The 25,173-nt window shown below is 39.6% G+C and overlaps 1 protein-coding gene across 3 annotated transcripts in view; it reads left to right on the plus strand.

Moving 5' to 3' along the window:
• The window catches only part of LOC140483341 (calcineurin subunit B type 1), a 72,790-nt gene that overhangs the window by 33,095 nt on the left and 14,522 nt on the right, over nt 1-25,173 (plus strand). For 2 of the 3 annotated variants that reach the window (XM_072581539.1, XM_072581538.1), the window contains one exon: nt 24,614-24,790. In XM_072581539.1, coding sequence (XP_072437640.1) covers nt 24,614-24,790 — 177 coding nt within the window. Of the gene's footprint in view, nt 1-24,341; nt 24,426-24,613; nt 24,791-25,173 lie in introns of those variants that run through there. The other variant, XM_072581540.1, reaches the window with a different exon arrangement.

Consider the following 25,173-nt stretch of genomic DNA (forward strand, 5'->3'; position numbering starts at 1 on the left):
GAGGGAGCTATGAAGGATGAAATGCGTGAATTTCCTAGCTTTTATTGCCATTGGCCTCTTGGGCATATACTACAGAACTTGCATTCAATTTGTCAGCATTCTCATTAGCTTGCCTAATATCTTGAATTTCTTGTGATTCTAACAATTTTCTGATTTGGTTCATTTTATTAAATGACCCAAGAGCAACACTTCAGAAATTTTATACCTCTCTAATTCAAATCAGAAACTAATGAGCTAGAAATATAAATGCACATACTACTGAGATTTTGTTTAATTGATGGAATGAATATATGAGGACTAAAGTATGGATACCTGCAAGCATGATTACAGATATTTGAAAAGAAGAAAAATGAAGAATGGCCTAATTGAAGATTGTTTCACCTTGTACTATACCTTAAAAGGGATCTTGCTGAAGCCAACAAAACACAAATTAGATTCCCAACTGTTTTTCAGATGCAGAGCTTATGTCAGTAGCAGTCACATTAGAATATGCCGTCTTTACAATCTGAAGCTTGAAATTTGTTTGTATTTGTTTCTGATCAATTTTTTAATTTAAGTTTTGAAATTTGCAAGAATCTGATGAGAGAGACTTATCTCATTCGCCTCGCTGGCTGAGGAACAAGATTTAAAGCCATGGTTACAAAATGTGATGTAAACAATCCTCTGGGTTTTGCTTTACACTCAGCCAAATGCATGAGTGGTTTATTTCTGGTCTGTTAATAAATCTCTATCCACTTTAATGTTTAGCCAAATATCTCCCTATGCCATGAAAGCTGCATTCTTAAACTGAGTCTGAAATGTAGTTTTTTTGGAAAGTATGAATTCTGTTCATGCTAAATAGGCAATTTGACAGATGTTTTAATGCTTATGCGTTAACTGCTTATATTCGTAAGTAAAAGGAGTGAACTTTAGTACAAGAGTTTCCATTTTCCTTTGATTTCTTTATGGCAGTTTTATTAAATGTACAGTTAGAATTAACCTGCAGCTAAACTCAACTGTGAAGGCTCAGTTTTAATACTTCCTGTTTTACATTCTCCAATGCATCAATTAATGAGTTATTGTTGTAAAATGATTTTGCTCAATTCTTCCTATGTGATACATTCACTTTCTCGAGTCTGACCAGTTGGATTGTGGCTAATCTGTTTAACTCCATTAGCTGAGTTGGTTTCATTCTCGTTCATACTTTTGATAATAAGTTTTCATGTGATCTGTGAATCTAAACTCAACGGATTTTGGGGAGCAGCCTTTCAGCCTTCCTAAGTACAACTGAAGGGCTGAACACAAATTTTAATTTAAAACTTCTATTTTGCAGATGTTGTTAAGAACATTAATTTTATGCTAATGTTATTATTGCTCCCTTGATGCTCAAGCGTTTTTGAACTTTAGGAGATGAGCAGTTATCTTCCCACTTTCTTTTCTCATGTGGATGCAAGTAACAGGAAAGTAAGACCTGCATTATGCTCTTAGTTCTTTTAGTTTTAAGTCTCATTTAAGTATTTTTTTTTTAATTTTGGTCTGGGAGGAAACCAAGCCATTTGGGGCACTGGAATGGGGGAAGAAAAGGGGTAGATCACTAGAGATACCAATTCTATTTGGTGATTAAGCTCCACAATAGACTAAAATGCAGACTATCCAGATTTTTCACTTTATTCGTAGCTACTGGTATATGTGTAAATACAATACATGTTGAATTTTACAAAGTGAACTATGATGCAAAAGCACTCCCTGAAAGGGTGATGGAAGCATATTGAATAACGATGTTCATAAAGCAAATTGGATAAATACTTGAAAAGGAAAGATTCCCAAACAGTTGGGAAGGACCTGGGGAATGGAACTAATTAGATAACTATTTCAGAGAGTCTACATAGGTACAAATGGCCTCCTCCAATGCTGTGTCATTACTTGATGCTATAGAAGTATTAGATTTTGTTAAATATTTAGCATACATGTTACAAATTGTATTATAAATAGTATTAAAGGTCAAATGCAGGCCAAGCTGAGTTGTAGTTCTTAGCTGATCTTTTATCATCTTTCCTCCTTTGCTTGTCCTAAGGAATGAATAGGATTTAGTCCCAGCCCAGTCCCATTTGGGCTTTGAAATACTTACTATTTTGCTCTATCTTCTAGGATGTGCTGTTAAGGGAGTGGTAGAAGCAAATATAATAGCAAAGTTTGAGGTATTTAGACAGACACATGAACAGGCAGAGAATAGAGGGATATGGATCATGTGTGGCCAGATGGGATTCGTTTAGATTTGCATCATTGGAGAAGTATGGAAAAAAGTGAAATACTGAGGGGAGAAATAAGTGCAAAGATTTAGGTCATGCTGAGCAGGTTGCATGTAGGCTCATCCATCGTGGTGGAAAGTGAGAATTACATGTCCAGTGCATAAATTTGTTAGTGTTGAGTGAACTGGAAGTTAGATTAGCTCAGAGAATGAGGAAGGGAGTCAGTATGTTGAGTGAAATGCATCAGGTTGAAAAATGGAACTGGTGAGTTTATAAGTTGCGTATAATGAAATACAATGTCAAGGAATGTGTAGTGTTGTGGATGAGAGCTTGTCTTGGTTTTATCTCATTACTGTCATGTGAGAGAGGGCTTTTTGATGAGAAAATAGAAATCTAATATAATTGCCAGAAAATAACAATGGCAAGCAGAAATATTGTGCATATCTCAGTCACAAAATAACTTTTTGAATAAAAATGTAAAGTGCTGGAGAAGCTCAGCACATCTGGTCATGTTATTCTGAAGATTCATATTGGGCTCTAACTTTATATCTCTCCTCACAGATGCTGCCACACCTCAAGTTTCTTTAGCATTTTCTATTTTTATTTCAGATCTACAGTATCTGCATACTTAAGAAAATAAATCTAAGTCAAAATATTCATGTTTTTTCTTCAGATACAGTTTTTACTTCAGGATTCAGTAATTGTAAAGAGATGCCACAACAACTGGAATCCATTCTTGATTGCTTGGATGCACTAGAGACAAAGATCATACAATAGCTAACCCACATTTTTTTAAAAAATATACTCCCTCCTATTCTGCTTAAGTATCCCAGTGGTAGGTTTTAAAATAGTTTTTATTAGCTTAAATACTGACGTCAAGAATAGATCATTCAGTTTCACTTTTCAACATGGTTTGTAAAATTAGCAGTTGTTCCACTGGTGATGAACTTGTTCTAATTACTTTGTGCCAACAGTCCAACTGAAGAGATTGATTGGGGCACTGCCGAATTGAATGTTGCTTAGCCTTGAATGTGCATTTTGTCAATAATTTGGTCTCCAGTTTAAGAAACTAAATAAATTGCTTGTAATCACTTCGTAATAGCATTATTTTTCTGTGGGTTATCACTTTTATCCAGAAGGAATGAAACAGATTTAATTCCCATTGCGTAGGCTGTTTCTTCAAAAGGTCTGATTGTAGCATTAGGGAACAAATTAAAAGCCATCATCTGACATTTTGTGAATACACATTATAGATACATTTTATTATGAGTAATTATTCATGAGCAGCTGGCACTGTGAACCAGCATAGCATAATTTGTTTTGTTTTAGAAATGGCTAATTGGTTTCCAGTTAAACATGTTATAGTAACATAGTATTTAGAAATCTGCAGTTTTGCTTGAACTTGGTTTCTTTGATTTAATTGTATCATCAGCTGGTGTGGCTTCGTGGTGGGTTCGATTCCACCTTCAGGTGACTCTGGAGTTTGCATGTTCTACCTTTTGGGTGGGTTTCCAACAAGTGCTCCTGTTTCCTTCCCAGTCTAATGATGTGCAAGTTAGGTGGATTGGCTATACTAATCTGCCCTGTAGTATCCAGGGATGTGCAGGCTATGTGGATTAGCCATGGGAAATGCAAAGTGACAGGGATAGGGTTATAGGGTGGGTCTAGGTGGGATGTTCTTCGGAGGATTGGTGTGGGCTTGATGGGTCAAATGGTCTGCTTCAACACTGTAGGCATTCTATCAAAAAGTGATGGTCCATGATATGGAATATTTGATATCTGCATACTTCTTGAAAATTTGGATACTCTGATTTAGAAGTTTAAATCCTTTGGAGCCTTCCAGCTTAGACCTGGATATCATTATTTGTGTTACAAAAAATAATTTGCCATTATGCAGCATTTAAATTTAAAGATATTATGAAGTGCAATTTGCCACAGAACCACAGGTTTTGGGGATCAAAAATTTGATTAAAGGTTTATGTTTCAAGCTTCTCAAAAAGAGTAACCTGACTCCGAGCCTGTCAACCATGTACAAGGCATAAATCAGGAGTGTGGTGGAATGTACTCGTTTGGATGGGTGCATCTCCAACAACCACTCAAGACACTTGACACCACCCTCAGCACAAAGCAGTCCCACATGATTGGCATCCCATCCTAATGTCTTCAATATTCATTCTGTCAACCGTTGACTCTCCAGTGACGGTAGTATGCACCATCCACAAAATACATTGTAACAACTCACCAAGACTCCTTTTGTCAGAATCTACCAAACTCATGATCTCTTCCACATAGAAGGACAAGAGCAGCAGATATTTGGGAATACCACTTGCAAGTTCCTCTCCAAGCCCCATTCTGTCTTGATTTTGAAGCTATATTTCTGTTCAATCACTGGAGCTGTGCAGAAATCCTTTAACTTCCTCTGCAACAGTAGCTAAAGGTGTATCTATGCTCTGTGGTTTGCAGCAGTTCAAGAAGCCATGATGTGGAGGTGCCAGTGGGGTGGACGAAGTTAGATCACACAACACCAGGCTATAGTCCAAAGGTTTATTTGAAAATGAAGGCAGCTCGCCACCCTCTTGTCAAAGGCAACTGCGAGTGGGTGATAAATGCTAGCCCAGCTAGTGATGTGTGGGTTGAGGAAAGGAATTTCAGAATTTGGGGTTATGCAGGCCAAGGCATAGCCACTAATGGAGCAGTCATGAAAATCGGGAAAGCTTCAGAGTTTAGATTAGAGAATTGCAGATGCCCATTGGTCTCGCCCTAACATTATGTTTGCATTTAAAATGCTGGTTTTAACTTGCTGCTTTCAGCAGTTCACAAGGAAATGTTTTTTGGGCATTTGGCATTTGGGCCACTTGTGTTGGCAGTTTTGGGTGGATCATAGTACATTAATTGTAAACTTTGTGTTTAACTGTACGTTATCATTTACTTGTAAATGATATGCTTAGGCATGTCACAAATGTCTGGTTGTAGCTATTAGTAAATGTACCTTGATATAGTTTTAAAGTGGCAAACTAATACTCGATTTAAAAATTAGTTAATTGGTGGAATGGCAGTTATGGGCTTCAGTTTATTTAAGTTTGTACTGATATACAGAATAGAGCGTTAAACCCAAACACACTCCTGTGCTTTTTAACTGATCTTCACTGTTGAGAAAGTGATTAGTTCATTCGGTTTGTCTACTTACACAATGCAAATAAATCTGCATCTTCTCCACAGATTCTAAGGCTTTGTACATATCTTGTAAATGAAGGGAGGCATGTAATGTGATGTTTTCTGGATTGATTCTCTCCTGTGCAATCACTGTCAAGCCAACAGCAAAAATAACATAACTTCTGTAAGACATTCACAAATAGGGCTGCTGTGAGGTTGTCAATAAACTGGTTCCAATTTCAGACATGGTTACCAAATGCATTTTCTTTTTTTTTTGTTAGCATATGCTCCGAACACACACTTTTCCAAAGGGTTAGAAGGATAGTATTGAATAATTTCTAATAGCTGAACATAAATAATATGGAAAAGACAAATTGTTGATAATGACTAAGAATAAACATTGAGTTAATTTTGAATGCAAACTATCAAACTTTCTGTTAGCAGATACCAAATACTGCGTGTCTTTCCTACCAGTGCAATGTATACCTAGAGTGGCTGAGGTAAATGAGAACAAGTTTTTATAAGCCTTGCTGAAATATGGACTTATAGTGTACTGATTGTTTTCCTCATCACACATTTTCTTGGTAAAATCAGGCAGTATATTTGTGCCAACAAATCATTAAAGCTTCTACACTGGCAAAATGGTGGGAGTAAATTTGGGTTATAAAATGAGTGAATCATTTTCTGGTTAACCTATTAGAGATATTGTGACAAATGTCTCTGGAGCAAGTGAGACTGGAACCCAGACCACCTGGTTTAGAGGCAGGGGCACTGCCACTGCATCATGGAGTGAGTTAAATTAAAATATCATTTAAACACGTGCAGCTGTGGAGACTGAAATCCCAATAAATTGTGTATAAACTGAAAGTGAAATTACAGTATCTATTGGAGTGATTAATTTTAAACAATTTTAACTTTGGATCCATTCATTGGTATGAAGGCCAATGGCTTTCATGTCTTTTTCTTAGTTCTAGCAGTTGATTTTCTTTGCTTTGTTTATGTTTCATTATGGATCTGTCAGTGTGAATATTGACCGGCCATTCTATGCCACTGGACTAATGCATGAGGCCACAAGCGGAAACTTTGAATTTCTTTGTATAGCCAGATGATTGAAGCTTGCTTTCCAGTTTCCTTTCCACTCCTTCAGTGGCTAGGATGATGGTGACTAATTTTGTGCAAACTAAGAATTGAAGTGGAGTGACCTGAGATTTTACTGCTGACAAGTCGTATACTTTAATCATTAGTAGTCACTTTCATGTGCGGAGCATATAATTGGTTGGCCTTCTGTAATAATGAGGGAAATCTACAATGCTATTCCTCACGGCCTATTCAGACTTATGTCTATGCACTTACAAATAACTCAGTGTGAGCATGGAATTCTGTCCCTTAGTGCACACATTTCAAAAGTCAAAGGCAATGGTCCATTTGTGAGAGAACAAGTGCACTTTATTCAAAATATTTCAGAGGTGCTTCAGCTGAAGAGTCTGGTTTTAAATGTTTGTTGTTAAAGAGCAATTAGTTTGCCTTTATGTTGCATCTTTTCATCATGCTCAGGACATTCCAAAGAACTTCACTTCCAGTACATTATTTTTGGTGTAATTGAATTCAAGTACCAGTTTGTACATAACCAGATCCCACAAACAGCAAATAATGAATTCCAGCTGATCCTTTAAATCCTTTTTACATGAAAATATTAGCTTGCCTGTCCTCTTCCTCCTCCCAAATGTGGTTTTTAGTCCATTGAACAGTCAGAAATGCCCATCTCTATTGTCTCATTAGCTTCAACATTGCTACTTGCTCATTATGGTGTCCCAAAAAAAAGGAGCAGATGTAGAACATTCAGCTCTTCGAGCCGAGTTTGCCATTCATTATGATCGTGACTGATCATCTAATTTGATGTGGAGGTGCTGGTATTGGACCGGGTTGAACAAAGTTAAAAATCACACGACACCAGGTTATAGTCCAACAAGCTAATTTGAAAGTACAAGCTTTCAGATTGCTGCTCCTTCGTCGGGTAGCTAGTAGAGTAGGATCATAGGACACAGATTCTGCACTTCCAAATAAACCTGTTGGACCATAACCTGGTGTCCTGTGATTTCAATCTAATTTGATAGCCTGTTCTTGATTTTCCCCCATATTTGGATGTAGGTTAGGTCGCTGAGCTAGAAGGTTTGTTTTCAGACATTTTGTCACCTTACTAGATGACATCTTCAGTGAGCCTCCGAATGAAGCACAGGTGGTGTAGCCTGCTTTCTGTTTTTGTTTCCTAGGGTTGATGTCGTTTCCTGTGGTGACATCATTTCCTATGGTGATGTCATTTCCAGTTCTTAGGGAGTGGTAAATGGGATCCAAGTCTGTGTTTGTTGATAAAGTTCTGGTTGGATCATGTCACCTGAAGATGTCACCCAGAATCGTGAGAAAATATCTGAAAACGAACCTTCCAGCTCAGTGACCAAATCTACATCCAGAACCTCAACCTGAGTTACATATCTTCTCAAAACTTGCTTTTCCCCCATATCCTTTGATTCCTTTAGGCCCAAGTGCTATCTCTAACTCTTTCCTGAAATTATACAATGTTTTGGCCTCAACTGTTTGCTGTGGTAGTGGTTCCTCAGCAGTCTGACTGAAGAATTTTTCTCCATCTCTGTCTAAATGGAAAACCATTTTAGAACTATGACCCTGGTTCTGGATTCCCCCACCATTTGATACACCTTCGCTGTTGTCTTCCTTTTATAAAAAGAATATCCTCCCTCTCCGATAAGGAGACCAAAATGACATGCTATTCCAGGTGTGGCCTTACTAAGGCCCTGTATAATTGCAGCAAGACATCCCAGCTCCATACTCAAATTCACTTGACTGTCAATCTGGCTCAGACTTTGGTTTGTCTGTCTTGAGTGTTTCCTTTAGTAGAAAGTCAAGAGGCAGGAAGAACACAATAAGCTAAGCAACATCAGGAGGTGTACAGGTCGACATTTCGGATGTAACCCTGCACCTCCTGATAATGTCTGGCTCACTGTGTTCTTCCAGCCTCCCACCTGTCCACTTTGGATTCCAGCATCTGCAGTTTTTTTTTCATCTCTAACCATGAGTGTTTAGTTTGACGGTTGGTTTTGTAATCTCAGTGGGACTTGATTCGAAATAATTGCTTGTTATCTTGATTGGTAACTGACCCATTGTGAAGTGTTGTTTAGAATTGGTGTTGTCACTCAGTGAAGTTATCAAAGCTGATGGGTACTTTTGGTCACCAAGAAACCTGCTTTAATACCAGAAAATTGAGCACTTGTTAAGGTTTCCCTCTAGTTTTCCAATTGTGCAATTTCTCTGAAAATTGTCACATTAATTTTTTTTGAAAAGTTCAATAGGTTTCCCTGAAGTGAGTCCTTAGAGGGTGTCAATGTTAATTTGTTGCAGGTTGTTCCAATCCATAATTGTTCTTGAGAAAAGAATTCTAAGAGTCTTATTTTTTTCTCTCTTTGTGCATAAGCCACTGGCAACTCCAGGAGTAGTCCAAAGAACTTAATTTTGAAGCTGTAACAGTTATGGGTGAGTTAAGACAACCAGTCCAGTAAATTCCAAGTATTTCTCCATAATTTTTCTTTGTTTTATCTGAATAAATAAATCTGTACAAATATCTTAATGCGTGCTCAGCTTCTAGTATATTTTAGAGCAAATGTTAGACCTAACTGGAGGTTAACCCAAATACAACAAATTAAGGTCACCACTTTGTTCACTGGTGCTCTTATGGAAACTAATGTTGAGCTCTGATTATGAGAAACTGTTGGGAATTACTCTGTTTGCCTATTTGATTTCAGGTGTGTGCTTTTGTGACGAAAGAGGGAAAGGAAATCTTCGGGATAGAAGAGATTGGAAAGGATATGGGCCAAACGGGATTAGTTTAGCTTGGCAACATGTTCAGTATGGACTGGTTGGACCAATTGGTCTGTTTCCATGCTGCATGACGTTATGATTCAGATTTTTTTGAGATTAAGATTCTGAGGAATTCCTTTCTCTCCAAAAAATCTGAATATTCTGATGACACAAGTGGACAGCATCTGCCTCCTTTTGTTAGGGGTATGTCAGGGGTAGGTGGACTTATGGATTTGAGACCACAATCAGTACAGACATGATCTTATTGAACACTGTCAAGATCAGGTGCTGAACAACCACATTTTACTCCTAATTAATTCACATATTTGCATGCTGTTGACTAAGAATTGATCGACTTTCCTTTTGAAGATCTAAAACTTGAATACATGCTGACGTAACTAGTTGTCAGGAACAACCACTTAATACCCATTCTTACAAACTTAGGTGCAATTTCTATGCTGTAGAGGAAGCATTGTCTGCTAATCTTTGTTGAGACAGACTATGGTTAGTTAGTTATGCTGCTTTAACAGGTTTAAAAGCCATTTCAGGCAGTTTTGAGCAGAATTGCCAATTTGCAGTCTAGAAGCCATTTTGATATCTTATTTGCAGTAAGAAGTCATCTTATTTCCACCTAAGTTAGTAAGAATATGTATCAAGTGGTTGTTCCTGACAACAACTAATTACTTCAGCCTGTATTCAGGTTTCAGATCCTCATCTTAATATCAATTTCAAAGTTGATAGTTTTGTATCTCGTGTCTAATGAACTAGCCTTAACCCCTTCAGAATATTTAGAGATGCCAGACTGTAACCTTTTCTTGTTTTAAAGGTAAATGTAAAGGATTGCATTCCAGATGCAATTTGATTGTTTTGCTTTAAATCCAGTAGTTTGAGCAATTTATTCATCTTCTATAGTTAAAACACAACAAATGGATGAAGGAATTGGAATAATTTAACTCTATTGGAAAGCTTAATAGATTAATACAGTAACTATTACTGATTGGATGTTCCAATATAGTAACATCCCATAAGCACAACCTTGACAAAAGATAAATTCAGAAAATAGATTGGAGGTCAAATGAGATGGCAGCTCAGGAGAAAAACCCCTCAAATTCTGTGTGTGTCTAGCAGCCAGGCGAGATTTCTTGCAGCTTCCAAATCTGAGACCCCAACAATAACAATTTTAAAAAAAAAACTAAACTGAAAATCCTGGTTCTTTTAGGAGTTTGACCACACCCATCCAGGTTGTTTCTTATGTTCCAACTTTCTAAAAATCCAGGGCCCCTCGAGCTGTTTACTGTCGTGGCTATAGTAGACTACTCGGTAGCTCTGTCTTTAAGAAAAAGAAGTTTTAAAAGGACAAAATAACCTTTTCAAGCCATGGTATAATCACAAATGTTCTATTAAATTGGATGGGAACAGTTGTATTTATTGATTAGTGCACATCCCTGTAAGGTGTTTATTTAAATCCTTTTCCAAAACTTGTTAGTTTCAGAGTTGGACATGTTGCATTCTGACCAATTCACATTTCACAAATTTGATGTTGCCAGTTGTTGCACTGAGAGGCTGTGGCGTTTTTCCCTGGCTACCTTGAATTTTGGCACAATGTGGAAGTATTTGGATTGGTGATCCCAAATTTAATGTCAAGCTGTAAACACTGACTGCTAATTTAGCATATGAATCTGGTTTTACTTATACTTCCAGAGTGGGCCCTTTATCCTAAGAAACCTTGAAAGAGATATCCCTTCTTCTGAGACTAACCCAGGGCATACCGTGGCCCTCTGAAATTCACTTGAATTTCGTGATGTTCCACTTATCCTCCAAGTTGTGAAGCTTTATGGGAAGCCTACCATTCGTTTGTAGCTAAGTGATTCTTCAACTTCTCATCAAAGACACATTATTTTTAACAAAAATCATGTGGATTGTCGGTGTTGACTGGGCCAGCAATTAATGCCCATCTCCAATAACCCTTAAAGGTGCCAATGAGCTGCTGCCTTGAAATGTGTAATCCGTATATGTGGTTGGTACACCCACAGTGTTTTTAGGAAGGGGGTTCAAGAATTTTGACCTCGTGGCATTGCAGGAATGATATAGTTTCAAGTCAAAATGCTGTGTAACGTGAAGCAGAGTTTAAAAGTATTGTTCTGATGCATGTGTTGTCCTTAAGATGAGATTTGAAAGGTGTGATTAAAAGAGCCTTGGTGTGTTGCTGCACTACATTTTGTAGGTGGTACACACTGCTCCTACAATGCTGAGTTCGATGCCGTCAAATGGATTGTTTTGTTCTGGATGGTCGGGTTACTTGAGTATCGGTGGGACTGTTTTCATCTGTACAATTGAGGTGTATTCCATTACTTTCTCGGCTTGTGCTTTGGTGGTGGTGGAATGGATTTCAGGGGTTGAGAAACGAGTTACTTGCTACAGAGTTACCAGCTTATGTTCTGCTCTTGTAGCTACAGTAATTATATAGTTGGGCCTGTTCAATTTCTGGTCGGTGGTAACCCTCTGTTAATGGTGAACAATTTTTAGCAAAGTTAAGTACCTGTAATACAATTGAATGTCAAGGAGTGATGGTTACATTCTTTTTGTTGTGAGATTGTCTGGCACTTGTTTGGTCTGGACTATTACTCAAACTTGCATTTCACTGCATTCACCCAAACTAACTTCTGGTTTTCTCTTTGATAACTATAGACTCTTTTACTAGCTCTAACAAGACCATTCCTACAGCCTGTTTTCCCCTCCAGTTCTGTGTTCAAACTGGACATGAACATTGACCACATTCCATGTAATGAATGAAGTCAGTATTTTCTCTGCTTATAGTTCAGGCTTTATTAACATTTACCTCTTTTTGTTTCTCTCGCGCGCGCGCTCTCTCAACTCTGGAGCTGCCACTTTGATGTCAAAGCTGAACTGTTAACTGTGTGCTTGCTCATAGTCTCTGCCCTAGGGTTCCCCTCAATCCATCTCCGTGGTAACATGGTATGCTTTAGGATGTTTAAAACAAAAATGCAAACTAATCACTTTTTTGTTATTCAAATAACTTTTTTTGATTCTGTCACCTGTGTGAATAATTTATTCCCAGTGGAACTTACAACTTTTTCTAGAATTATTATTGGTCCTGGCAAGGGACTCTTATTCAAATTGGGCTTGAATTTATTTTAATCTGGGAGCTATATAAAATATTTTCAGTATTTTATTGGGATAAATGTCCTCCTGGCTCTGTTGAGCTTGAGATATGCCTTTCATTGTTAACAGTATCTTTTAATTCTAATTAATTCGAGCTTGTTTGATTTTGCATTCATTTGAGGTGCATATCCATTTCTTTAATAGTGTTTGCATTTATTTATCTTCATTATGATTCCTAAAACTAAAAAATTACTTTAAAATGTTACATGTGAAACTAGCTTTTTGCAACACTGGATAATGCAGATTTGATTTAATGTTTTTTTTAAAATCTGGACATTTTTATTTTCCTTTTTAAAAAGGTTGGAAATTGGAGGAGTTGCAGCATGCTCATCATTGATTTGGAGAGAAAACTAAACTTCACACTAAGTCTCGTATAGTAGATAATTGTTTTTGTGTGCATGCTGCAAGTCATGTGCACAGTGTAGGATCTTTGGATATATCAAGCGTGATGCATGAAAAGCCCTTTCTGGTACTGCAGTTCTTAATTTACATAGACCCCTGTTGAAGAATGGAGTTGCAGCCAGGATTGAAGTATGCTGATTAACTTCACAGTTAACCTGCACTACAGTAGAAAATCAGTACTGTTAAGACAGCACTCAAAGATCTATCTTTGCTAGAGTGCTGAGGATTACCTATCACTAGAAATACTTTGATTACTTCAGTAATCAGATCTTGAGTAATATTTTCTTATATAAAGCTATTCATTGGAAAGTGTTCAACAGTGCGAATAGCTACTGGATCAACCAGCAATCATCCACTTACAATTTTTATTTGAACAGATTTTAAATTTGGGGGAGACGTTGCTGTTTCCAACAAAGAATTATGTGCCTTCAACCCTAGGCCCCTCTGTTCTACAACACTATCCAAGTCCCTACCATTAATTGTATAAGCGAAACCCTGGTTGTATCAAAATGCAATACCTTGCAGTTATCCAGCTTGAACTCCGTCTGTCATTTTCAGTCCATTGACCCGTTTGATCAAGATCCCTTTGTAATCTTCACTGTCTACTATTCCACCAAACCAACTAAGCATGCCCTCCATCAACTCATCCAAATCCTTTCTGTAAATGACAAACAAGGGTACCCAGAACCGATCCCTGTGGAACACTGCTGGTTATGGGCTTCCAGTCCAAAAAGCAACACTATTTACTGTCTCTTGCCATTAAGCCAATTATGCACCCACTTGGCAAGTTCACTCTGCCATGTCACCTAATGTTACTGATTAGGCTACCATGTGGAACCTTGGTCAAAGGCTTTACTAATGTCTACAGCACTGCCATCATCCTTTCTGGTAACTTTCGCAAAAAAACTCAGTCAAATTTGAGAGACATGATTTTCCTTTCACAAAGCTATGCTGATTATCCCTAATAAATTTTTACCTCTTTAAATGCCTGTAAATCTAACCTTTTATAACTCTCTTTCCCCCCCCCCCCCACCCCAAACAACTTACCCACAACTGAAGTCAGACTCACTGATCTATAGTCCCCTGGTTTCTCCTTCCACAGTTTCTTAAAGTTACATCATTAGCCACCCATCAGGCATCTCACTTCTTGTTATACATGCTGCAAACATTTCTGCAAGAGGTCTCTTACTTCCCACAAAGTTCTGGGATTCGTTAAATTAGGTCCCAGAAATTTATCTACCTTTTTATATTTTTAAGACCTCCTGAACTTCCTCTTCTGTCATCTAAACTGTTTTCAAAACATCAATATTTATTTTCCTGAGTTCTCTAGCCTCCATTTCTTTCTCCACAGTAAAACCTGACATGAAATATTCATTTCGTATCTTTCCCATTTCCTGTGGTCCAGTGCAAAGATAGAACCTCTATCTTTATTCATCCATTGTTCCTTAATCTTACCAGCCTTCTATTTTCATTCTAACATATTGCCTCGAAACTCTTGTCATCACACTGTTGAACACCTTCCACTTTGCAGGTGCCCTCTTACCTGTAAACTGTCTACTCCAATCAACTTTTTAAAGTTCTTGTCTCATACCATTAAAACTAGCCTTACTCAAATTAAAAACTTTAATTTTTATGGAAGGCTTATCCTTTTCCATAACAATTTTGAAACCAATATCATTATGATCACTAGTGTGATCATAGGCAAACACACCCAAAGTGTTCACCCAATTTGCTCAGTCCTTTTGAGTGTAAGAGTTGGGAAGTCAGATTGAGGTTGTATAGGACATTGAAGCCTCTTCTGGGATATTGTGTCCAGTTCTGGTCTCCCAGTTATAGGAAGCCTTTTTTCAAGCTTGAGGGTTCAGAAGAGAATTTACCAAGATATTGCTGGGTATGAAAGGATTGAGTTATAAAGAAAGGCTGGAACTCTTTTCACTGGAGCGTAGGGGATTGAGAGACCTTATAGAAATTCATAAAATAATGAGAGGTGTAGGTAGACTTAATGATTCTTTTTTTCCTCAGATGGGGGGTCCCAAGACTAGGGGGCACATTTTTAAGGTGAGAGGAGAGTGATTTTAAAAAAAAGAGGTAAATGTTTTACAGAGAGGATGGTTTGCGTGTGGAATGAACTTCCTAAAGAAGTGGTGGATATGGGTACCATTACTAATTTTTGGACATATGGATAGGAAAGATTTAGCAGAATATGGGCCACGAGAGGTAGGTGGGACTAGTTTAGTGTGGAATTATATTCAACATGGATTAGCTGGACCTAAAGGTCTACGTCTGTGCTGCGTTACTTTATAAAAGTACAGTGCAGTTGTCTGTCTTATTCCATCCAAATAGGTTGCTATCTTTCTCATTGTAACTGATGTCCAGGAAGGTCAAAGGGATATAAAATGCTATGTCACTTATGTTGCAGCAACAGCCCTGTCTATAATTCTAACTTGCTGCAGTTTGAGATTTCCTCAAGTATAAACTATTACTGAAATCATTATATTTAAAGAATAATATGAGGTTTTATAACTGGGTTGGATTGGGATCCTCAAATATTGAATGGGCATGAAATTGAATTTTGATTTAATTTTTCAATTGTGCTCCGTTGCTCGTAGAAGCAATTACTTGTCATATAGTACTTAGCCACCAGGACCAGGAGAGTCCCATCCTGACTTCCTGCTCTTTCATATTTCACTTTTAGTGAGGATTTTGAGCTGGCCTCAGCATTACTGGTTGGGCATGGTATTAAACATGTCTTTATCCAATGAATTGCTGAAAGTGTGGTACGGTGGCTCAGTGGTTAGCTCTACTGCCTCACAGCATCAGGGACCTGGGTTCAATTCTACCCTCGGGTGAATGTCTGTGTGGAATTTGCACATTCTCCCCATGTCTGCGTGGGTTTCCTTAGAGTGCTCAGGTTTCCTCCCACAAAGATGTGCGGGTTAGGTGAATTGACCATGCTAAATTGCCCACATAGTGTTCATGGATGTGTAGGTTAGGTGCATTAGTCAGTGGTAAATATAGAGTAATAGGGTAAGGGAATGGATCTGGTATGTTACTCTTTTGAAGGGTTTTTGTGGACTTGTTGGGCCAGATAGCCTGCTTCCATGATGTATGGATTCGATGTCTCACTTGGGTCAGGTTAATTTCAGGTTTGGCAAAAATAGTATTGATGGTGAAGTATTTGTCAGCATTTAGGCTTGATGATGATCACAGAAGGTCCATGCCAGTATGATATTCTGCCCACAGATATGCTGTAAGGAGAGAGTTAGGGAAAAATAAGTGAAGTCTGTTGGACAAATTTTGTTCCAAACATATATTTGACTGAGTGCCAGGTCTTGATTCCCTGAGTGGTGTGCCTGAATCTGACTCTGACTTCCCCATGAGTACTAATGTTATGGCTAATCGCCCCAGTAGCGGTTCTGCCGCTCAGAACCTGAACCACCACCAACCGTTTCCGCTGCGCCATGTACTCAATCCAGACCCCAATGCCCACGATCCCCCATCTATAACCTATGAAAACCACAGGGAATGTGGATGATTATAATAACGCCCCAAACAAAAAGACCCGACCCAAAAATTCTATTGAACATCTCATGAGTACTATCTAAATCTACCAAGCCATACCGCGGGACGTTTTTAGTTTTCGCCTCTAGCGAGCGTGAAAAATGGCAAGAGTCTTTGCGCTACTATGCAACTTGGGAGGCCTTTGCTGCTGCTGTCCCAAGAGAAAATGATCAGTCCAATGCAATCCGAAATGCCCTACACCGCACCCTTTGTAAACCCATTGATTTTACCAAAATTATAAACTGTAAATCTAAGAAAGATGAAAACGGTCTGGACTTTATGACTGGTTCTGATCCACTTATGCCACCTATGCTGGCGATACCTCCTTTAATGCAGGTAGCATTTCCGCCCATTTCAACGCACTCTTAATGCTGTGTCGTCCTGACGAAATAGGTAAAGCCATCAATGCTCATGCCCTAGATTGGTCAGAAAAAAGTATGTCCCAGATGAAATTACTGGTCACTCACTTCTGGGGCTTGAATAGGTCCGGCCCGCTTGTGTCTGTTAAGCATGAAATGATATGGCCTCATGATATGACACCGCAGGCTATCGAATGGAGCTGCTGTCCTCTGTCATGGGGTGGACTGATTCGTATAGCCACAGTTATATGACATACCCAAATGGTCCTGTGACACCTGCCTTTACACCAGGCGTCCCTCTTTGCCCTGGCCCGAACTCTCAGGATTTTTGAGATCGGGACTGGGGACCTCAATGCGTCCCCCAAATTTATTTCACCTGTGGTTCATTTGGCCACTGGAGGCGTGACTGTCCACATAGACAATCCTTCGTTAGGCCCATTCTCCTCCCCCCCCCCCCCCCCCCCCGCAACAACAGGCCCTGGTAAAACCCTGACCCCTGTGCCCTTTTATCCACTCACAGCCTGTTCTCTCACTGACCGGCACTCTGCCGACAAGATCCCCCTCGAGAATGCAGAAATTTTCTATCCTCACCACCTCTTCTGAGGAGGAGCCCATCCTTTAACTTTGGGTTGTGCTTACCTGCTTACCCATCCTCTTAGATCTCCTACGCTAGATATCAACACATGCTCACAGTACCAATTCCCTTTAACTGCTGAAAAACTGCTCTTAGGCCTTTCCTGTCAGGTTCAGGAATTCCCCTTGAGCTCTAAACTCACGATTTGTTATGGGCAACAGAGTTCCATTATTCAGTTTGTGGTCACTCCCTCTCTGGGCCTCAACTCTGCTAGTAGAGACATTCTCTGCCATTTGAATCTATCAGTCACTTATGCAGATGGGGGAATTAGTATTTCTAGTATTACTGACCATCGTACCCTTTGGGTACATAGACCACCCCAATGGTGGTCCTTGGACATCTCCGACTTTTCCCTGCCTCCTGAAGTACCCCCACCCAGTGAAAAATTCAAACCTCGTGTTACTGTTGCATATGATTTTTCTGGATATTCTGATATATTAAAGGCACCGTTTGCCCCTTACTTGGGTTGTATTTGGGAAGTTCCATCCTATTTAACCAATGTGCCCCTGGCCATCACTGATCTTACATTTTACATTGACAGCTCTGCTTCAGTTTCTACGGATGGCAGTGCCTCTCCGGTTTTGCTGTTGTCTCTGACTCTGAGACTATAGAGTTGGCAGCATTATGCCTTGCTGTTTCCGTGCAGAAAGCGGAACTTTTTTTGCCCTTACACATACTGCATTTTGGCCACGGTCAAAGCTGCCAATCTCTATACTGATTCTCGTTCTGCCTTTGGTGCAGCCTTTAAATTCAGGATGCTATGGGCTCAAAGGGTTCCCCACTTCCGCAGGCACTCCCATCTCCAACACAATGTATATTGAAAACCTCTTAAGAACCATCCTTCTCCCCAAAAAGCTAGCCATCATGAAATGTGTTGCTCACCTTCACAATGGTAGTGTTGTTACCGATGGGAACGCAAGGGCCAACTTGGTAGCTAAGCAGGCCGCAGCTGCTCAATCCTAGATAGTAGACATGGGTGCTCTGCCAGTTCTCCATGTCAGAGGAGGTCCAGATATGTCCACCATTTTACAACTTCATGGCAACGCCCCTGCTTCAGAAAAGGATATGTGGCAGAAACATTGTTGTATACTATCCCCTGTCACGGGTCTCTGGCATACCCCGGCTGGACAAACATGCATTCCAGAGACCCTTCCACCTTTACTCGTTGACAGTCTACACACAGACACTCACTTGGGAAAGGAGGGAATGTGTGCACTCTTATTATGAACATGGTGGAGCCCACACCTAAATAAAACAGCTGAACAAAGGGCCAGACACTGTCTTACATGCCAGAGAGTTTACCCAGGAAAACCGATTCAATGTGGCAAAGAAAGAACGCCCAATTCCAAGTAGCCTTTTCGACACTTTACAACTGGACCTCAGAATTACGATGAGTACAAGACTGTAAACATTGCCTTATTATCATAGATACATACAGCAAACGGATAGAGGCTTTCCCAACAACCAATAACAAAGCATCTACAGTGACCCAACAGTTCCTGCTATGGGTATACCTGAATGACTATCATCTGATAAGGGACCACATTTTCTTGGAAAGATTAAGCAAGAACTGTGTACCATCCTCAACATTGTGCATATAATCCTAAGGCAGCAGGAATAGTGGAACATGCAAACAGAATTTTGAAGGACAAACCTACTAAACTCACTCTAGAAACATGACTGATTTGGCTGCCCCTCGCCCTGTACCACATGTGCATTACTCCCCAAACCAGTACCGGTCTCTCAGCACCTGAAATAATGTGGTCACCCTGGATGAACTCCATGGGACAGCAACCTGGCCTCACCACCCCAGATTGATCTGCATGTAATGGGAGATGAAATGCATGTTATTTAAACAACTGACGACGAGTCTAAAGCGCCTCTACTCAGGTGAAGGATACCACCAAACCACCCTCCAATCACAATCATGACTTCGAAGGAGTAGAAAATGTGTCTTAATCAGAGACTGGGAAAGGCCAAAGCTGGGACCCTGCTGGAAAGTGCTGTTTGGGGTGTTGCTCCAACTGTAGTGAAGGTTAAAGGAAAGGATTGCTGGATTCATCTGAGCAACTGGAGGAGGAGGAGGAAAAAGACTAAGAAGGGCTGATTTTTTTTTTTAAAAAAACCTTTAATCTGTACCTCTGTATAGCCAGCCCTGCTATTGATACACTGTGCGCCTCAACAGTTGTCTGCAGTAAGGTGACCAGATGGATTTGTCAAGGGAAATTAGCATTATGGTAGGCTTAGCAGGATATGTCTACTTCTCTTCAACCAGGCTCACGAAGGGAGGATCAAGATTTGTAGCTGGGGTAGACATAACCAGGCCATCATTTGTGCAGGGCAGACATTCTCATTTGTACCAATAAGCAAGGGAGCCCATTTGAGATATGGAATGTGACTAAAATTGATTACTGTAATAGACTGTTTGTCCAAACTGATCGCAATTTGGTCCTGCACCAGAGAAATCTGAGATTCCAGTGTTGGCATTGGGGCTACAAGTTTAAGTTTACCTGCCAAAGGAATCGCCTGGAAGGGAGTGACCATCACCTATTGTATGACGGGAAGTGCTATAGTGAGGCCCTAGAAGTTAACCCCTCCCTGCTGAAGGAAAATTCTATGGTGGGAAGGCAAAAGAGGGAAACTCCCCAGTAACCACCTGGAATACAAAGGAAAATTCTACTGGTCATGGATGAGGATGTTTGGAAGTGTTCATGCCTTTACCGCTCCTGCCACCATCACAACTGTGGACTTACCCAGGACATGCAAGGTGTAAATTGCCCTTGCGACAGATCAGATTGTGTTCTCTTCAAAAGAAGGGAACAGCTACTATGTCGAAAAGTCAATGAAAGATTTAGTTGCAGAGTACTTCAGGAGTGATGACTGGGTTGAAAGTCAGTGGGGTTTATGGAAGGGAAAGTGTTTGAATCTAGTGGAATTTTTTGTGGATATCATTGGTATAGTTGACTGGGGGAGCCAGTGGTGTGACTGACTTGGGCTTCGAGAAGGCTTTTGATAAGGCCCCATAAGAGATTAATGTGTAAAATTAAAGCACATGGCATTGGGGGTAGTGTTCTGACTGGCAGAAATGTAGGAAAGACTAGGAATAAGCAATCATTTTCTGAGCAGCAGCCAGTAGCTAATAGGGTAGTACAGAGATCAGTGCTTAGAACCCAGCTATTCACTGTATGTGTTAATAATTTTAATGAGGGAACTGAATGTAATATCTTCAGGCTTGCAGATGATACACAACTGGGTAGGTGAACTGAGAGGAGGATGCAGAGATACTTCAGAATGGAGAACTTGAGTGGACAAATGCATGGTAGCTGCAATTAGTGTGGATAAATGTGAAGTTACTCACTTTGATAACAAAACTAGGCAGCAGATTATTATCTGAATGGTAAGTTGAGGAAGGGCACGATGCAGTGGGACCTGGTTGTCCTTGAACACCCATCCACTGAAAATAAACACGTAGGGTGCTGCAGCTAGTGAAAAACACAAATTATATGTTGGTGATCTTGGTGAGAGGATTTGAGAACAGGAGCAGGGGTGGATGTCTTGCTGCAATTGTATGGGGCCTGGAATATTGAGCGTAGGTTTAGTTGTCTCATCGGAGGACGGAAGTTCTGGCAATGAAGCAAGTGCAATGAAGATTTACCAGACAGATTCCTGAAATTACAAGACTGACATATGAAGAGAGTGGATTGGTTAGGACTCTGTTCACTGGGGTTTAGAATAATGAAGTATCTCATAGAAATCTAACAGTCTGAGGGTAGGTCAATTTAAGACTGAGATGTGGAGATTTGTTTTCACCTGGAATGTGGGGAGTCTGTCACAGAAAATGGTTGAGGCCAAACATTGAATATTTTTGAGGAGGAGCTGATCTTTGGGGTTCAAGAGATCAAGAGGTATGAAGAAGTGAGAATAAGGAATGAGTTGGATGATCGAGTGGTGCTGAATTTTAGCAATTTGACATTATAAATATTGACAAATTTCCAAATCAGCTTGCTAAGTGGTTTGTTGGACGAACTTGCAAGTGGTGGTGTTCCGAAGTATCTGTTGCCTTTTCCCTTTTTTTTAAATCAATGATTGAGAGTTTGTAAAGTAGTGTTAGAGGAACCTGCAATGCATCTTGTAGACAATAATGTGGAGGTGCTGGAGTTGGACTGGGGTGGACAAAGTCTTTGTTTTAAAGAAATTCTCAAACACTGGATTATAGTCCCAACAGGTTTGTTTGAAAGTATAAGCTTTCAGAGCACTGCTCCTTTGTCAGGTAACTAGTGGGGCAGGATCATAGCGCACAGAATTTATAGTAAAAGATAAAAGTACCATGCAACTGATGTGGTGTTTTAAACAAACCTAGATTGGTGTTAAATCTTTAATCACTTAATGGAGTTGCAGGTTTCGATTTGATTTAATGTGTAAATCCTAGAACTACTTTCAAGTCATAGTCCTGAGATAACTTACTTTTTCTTCATACTGATAAAACTTGACAGCTCAGATAATGCATTAAAGGTGTTAGGTTAGAGTCTGTTGTGCACACTGCTACTATGAACAATATTATTGGAATGCTTGAATGTTTTTGAAAGGACTTTGAGTATGGCTGTAATACTATTTGTTCAAAAGGATTTTGAGATTCTAATATTCATCCTCCCTAGTAGGATCTGGATTGTCAACTATTTCTGACAGGACTGGTAACTATTGGAAAGTTAGTCAAATTTGCTAATGTCAACTGCTTGTTTTAATTTGCTTGAATGATATTTGCCATTTGTAACAATGGTGTAAGTAAGAATCATTTAGTGTCCTGCATTCCTTATGACTTTGTAGTCGTTACACCAGTCAAAGTAAATGTTACAGCACAGGAACCGGCTCTTTGGCTATCTAAGCCTGCACCAATCCAGATTTCTCTCAACCTATCGCCTATTTTCTAAAGGTCTGTATCCCCCTGTCTATTCGTGTATCTGTCTAGATACATCTTAAATGATGCTATCATGCCTGTCTCTACCACTTCAGCTGGTAATGTGCTCCAAGCATCCACCACTGTGTAAAAAAACATTCCACGCATATTTTCCCCTAAACTTTTCCCCTTGCTTCGAGCTTAGACCCCTAGTAATTGAGTCCCCCACTCTGGGAAGAAGTTTCTTGCTATCCACCCTGGTGGATCAGGTCCCCCCTCAACCTCTTTCTACTCAACCTCTCTTCATAGCTAGCATCCTCCATACCAAGCAATATCCTGATGAATTTCCTGTGCACCCTCCCCAAAGCATCCACATCCTTTTGGTAATGTGGCAACCAGAGCTGTACTCAGTATTCCAAATGTGGCCGAACCAAAGTCCTATAGAACTGTAACATGATCTGCTAACTCTTGTACTCGGTACTCCAGCCAATGAAGGAAAGCATGCTATATGCCTCAACCAATTTATTGACCTGCATTGCCGCCTTCAGGGAACAATGGATCTGAGCACCCAGATCTTTCTACATAGTTTCCTCAGGACTTTTTTGTTTACTGTATAATTCGCTCTTGAATTGAGTCTTGCAAAATGCATCACCTCACATTTGCCTGGATTGAACTCCATTTGCCACTTCTCTACCCAATTCTTCTGTAATCTCTGATAGTCCTCTTCACTATCTGCTACTCCATCCATCTTAGTGTCATCTGCCATCTGGTTGCAGAGGCTTATGTCATAAATTATCTAGCTGGAATTTGTTTCAAAGTGAAGTGCATAGCCACTTCCAAATGTTTCTCTATCATGTCATATTTTAACCTTTTTGTACGGTTCTGTAATAGAAGTTGATGTTGAAGCAAGATATGTCATTTATATCAACTGGCACAATTTGCCAGCTATTGGTCTTAGATTAGATTCCCTACAGTGTGGAAACAGGCCCTTAGGCCCAGCAAGTCTACACCAACCCTCTGAAGAGCAATTCTTCCCATTCCCCTACATTTACCCCTGACTAATGCACCTAACACGATGGGCAATTTAGCATGGCCAATTCACCTAACCTGCACATCTTTGGACTGTGGGAGGAAACCCATGCAGACACTGGGAGAATGTGCAAACTCCACACAGACAGTTGCCCGAGGCTCTGGCGCTGAGAGGCAGCAGTGCTAGCCACTGTGCCGCACCTCTTAACTGCTGAGCTTCACCACATCAATTTGAATGATTGACGACTAGATGTTTTGCTGTTGTGCGCAATTTCCTGTTGTGAGCTTAGTGGGATTTTTGGAATTTGTCATTTACTGAGAGCTGTCGAGGGATGAGGGTCGAATTGTCCTTAACCCTTGTTGCTTCTCCATTTTAAATATCTTTTTTTAGATATTTTTCAATCAACAAAATGTGTAAGGGAGTGCATCAGTCCATAAAACAAACACATGAGGGTAACTGCATAATCTATTTTGATCTCCTCAGTGTTCAGCTGATATAATTAATATCTTAAGGTGAGAATGTTTTCTTTGTTTGAAACATCCCCGATCCTTCACTTCCTCTTCTCTTCCAAACAGGACCACCCCCCTCTTGCATAAGGGGTGACGGGAGGGGTGGGGCTAGGTTTTCGTGGCCTGTCATGAAACTCCAACAGCCTGTATCTGTTCTGAAATGTCTGGTCAATTCATGGTCTCATTTTTCATGTTTCATTTTAGATGTTGCTTCCTTCTATTGTTTGTGAAAGGCTCTGGATTTGAACCATATACAGTCCAAACTGTTCTTGTACATGGAATCAAAAGTGTCTAAAGTATAGAAGCTGTCATGGGTGTGTTTGATCTGGAAGCATCAAATCCATTCAATCATTGTTTTGTTTAATGTCCAAATCTCTACCTGCACTGGCTAAAGATTAATAGGCTTTTTGTTTGCTCAAATGCACGAAAGCCAGACTCAACTCCTTGGATAGAACAAGGATTTGATTAATCTCTAGCAGCTGGGTCATATGACAATCTACTGAAGCTTGGAGTTCGTAACCAATGTATTGTCTGGGTCTGCTGTCAGCACTGCACCAGCAGAGACTGGATCAAGATGGCTAAGGCCAGGGCAAGCAAGAACCTGAGTGAGCAGCATGTTAAAGAGCTACTTCTGAATTTAGATTGGCATGGAGAGGAACATTTGTATACCTGGAGTTTGAATCTTCATCTATCCTATAGTTTTGTGAAGAAAATGGAGCTACTTTCCAACTCCTTTTGGTGGTTACAGCTTTGTATGCAAAAGATATTAATACGCCAATTTTATTTTTTTCAGTTGATGCTGATGAGATTAAACGGCTAGGAAAGCGGTTTAAGAAACTGGATTTGGACAATTCTGGCTCATTGAGTGTAGAAGAATTTATGTCCCTACCCGAGTTGCAACAGAACCCACTAGTGCAACGGGTTATAGATATATTTGACACCGATGGAAATGGTGAAGTTGACTTTAAAGGTAAGGTCCTTTTCAGCAATTAAGTTTGAAAACATTTTTGAGCAAAATATTTAATTTTCAAAAAGTTTTAGTTTCGTGTCTGCATTTCTACTTGCTCTTTAAAAGGAAACCTATGAACATAAAGTATTCATGTAAAAATTATATTATTGCATTGCTTAATAAATAAATTCAAGTTGTTTGTTAACATTACTCAGGAAAGGTTTATTATGTTTAGAATTTTCTGCATAGGAAGATGTGCTTACTGAAATTCAGAAGATAAAACATATTATTCATCTAATTTTGAAAATCTGGTTTGGAGAATTTGTACTGCAGACCTTAAACTAGAAATTCCAAACTTAAATTACTCCACTGTTGAATCTTAATATACTAATAAGGATTCAAGC

Source organism: Chiloscyllium punctatum, chromosome 11 (genome assembly GCF_047496795.1).
Source record: "Chiloscyllium punctatum isolate Juve2018m chromosome 11, sChiPun1.3, whole genome shotgun sequence".
In the NCBI taxonomy this organism is placed as follows: Eukaryota; Metazoa; Chordata; class Chondrichthyes; order Orectolobiformes; family Hemiscylliidae; genus Chiloscyllium; species Chiloscyllium punctatum.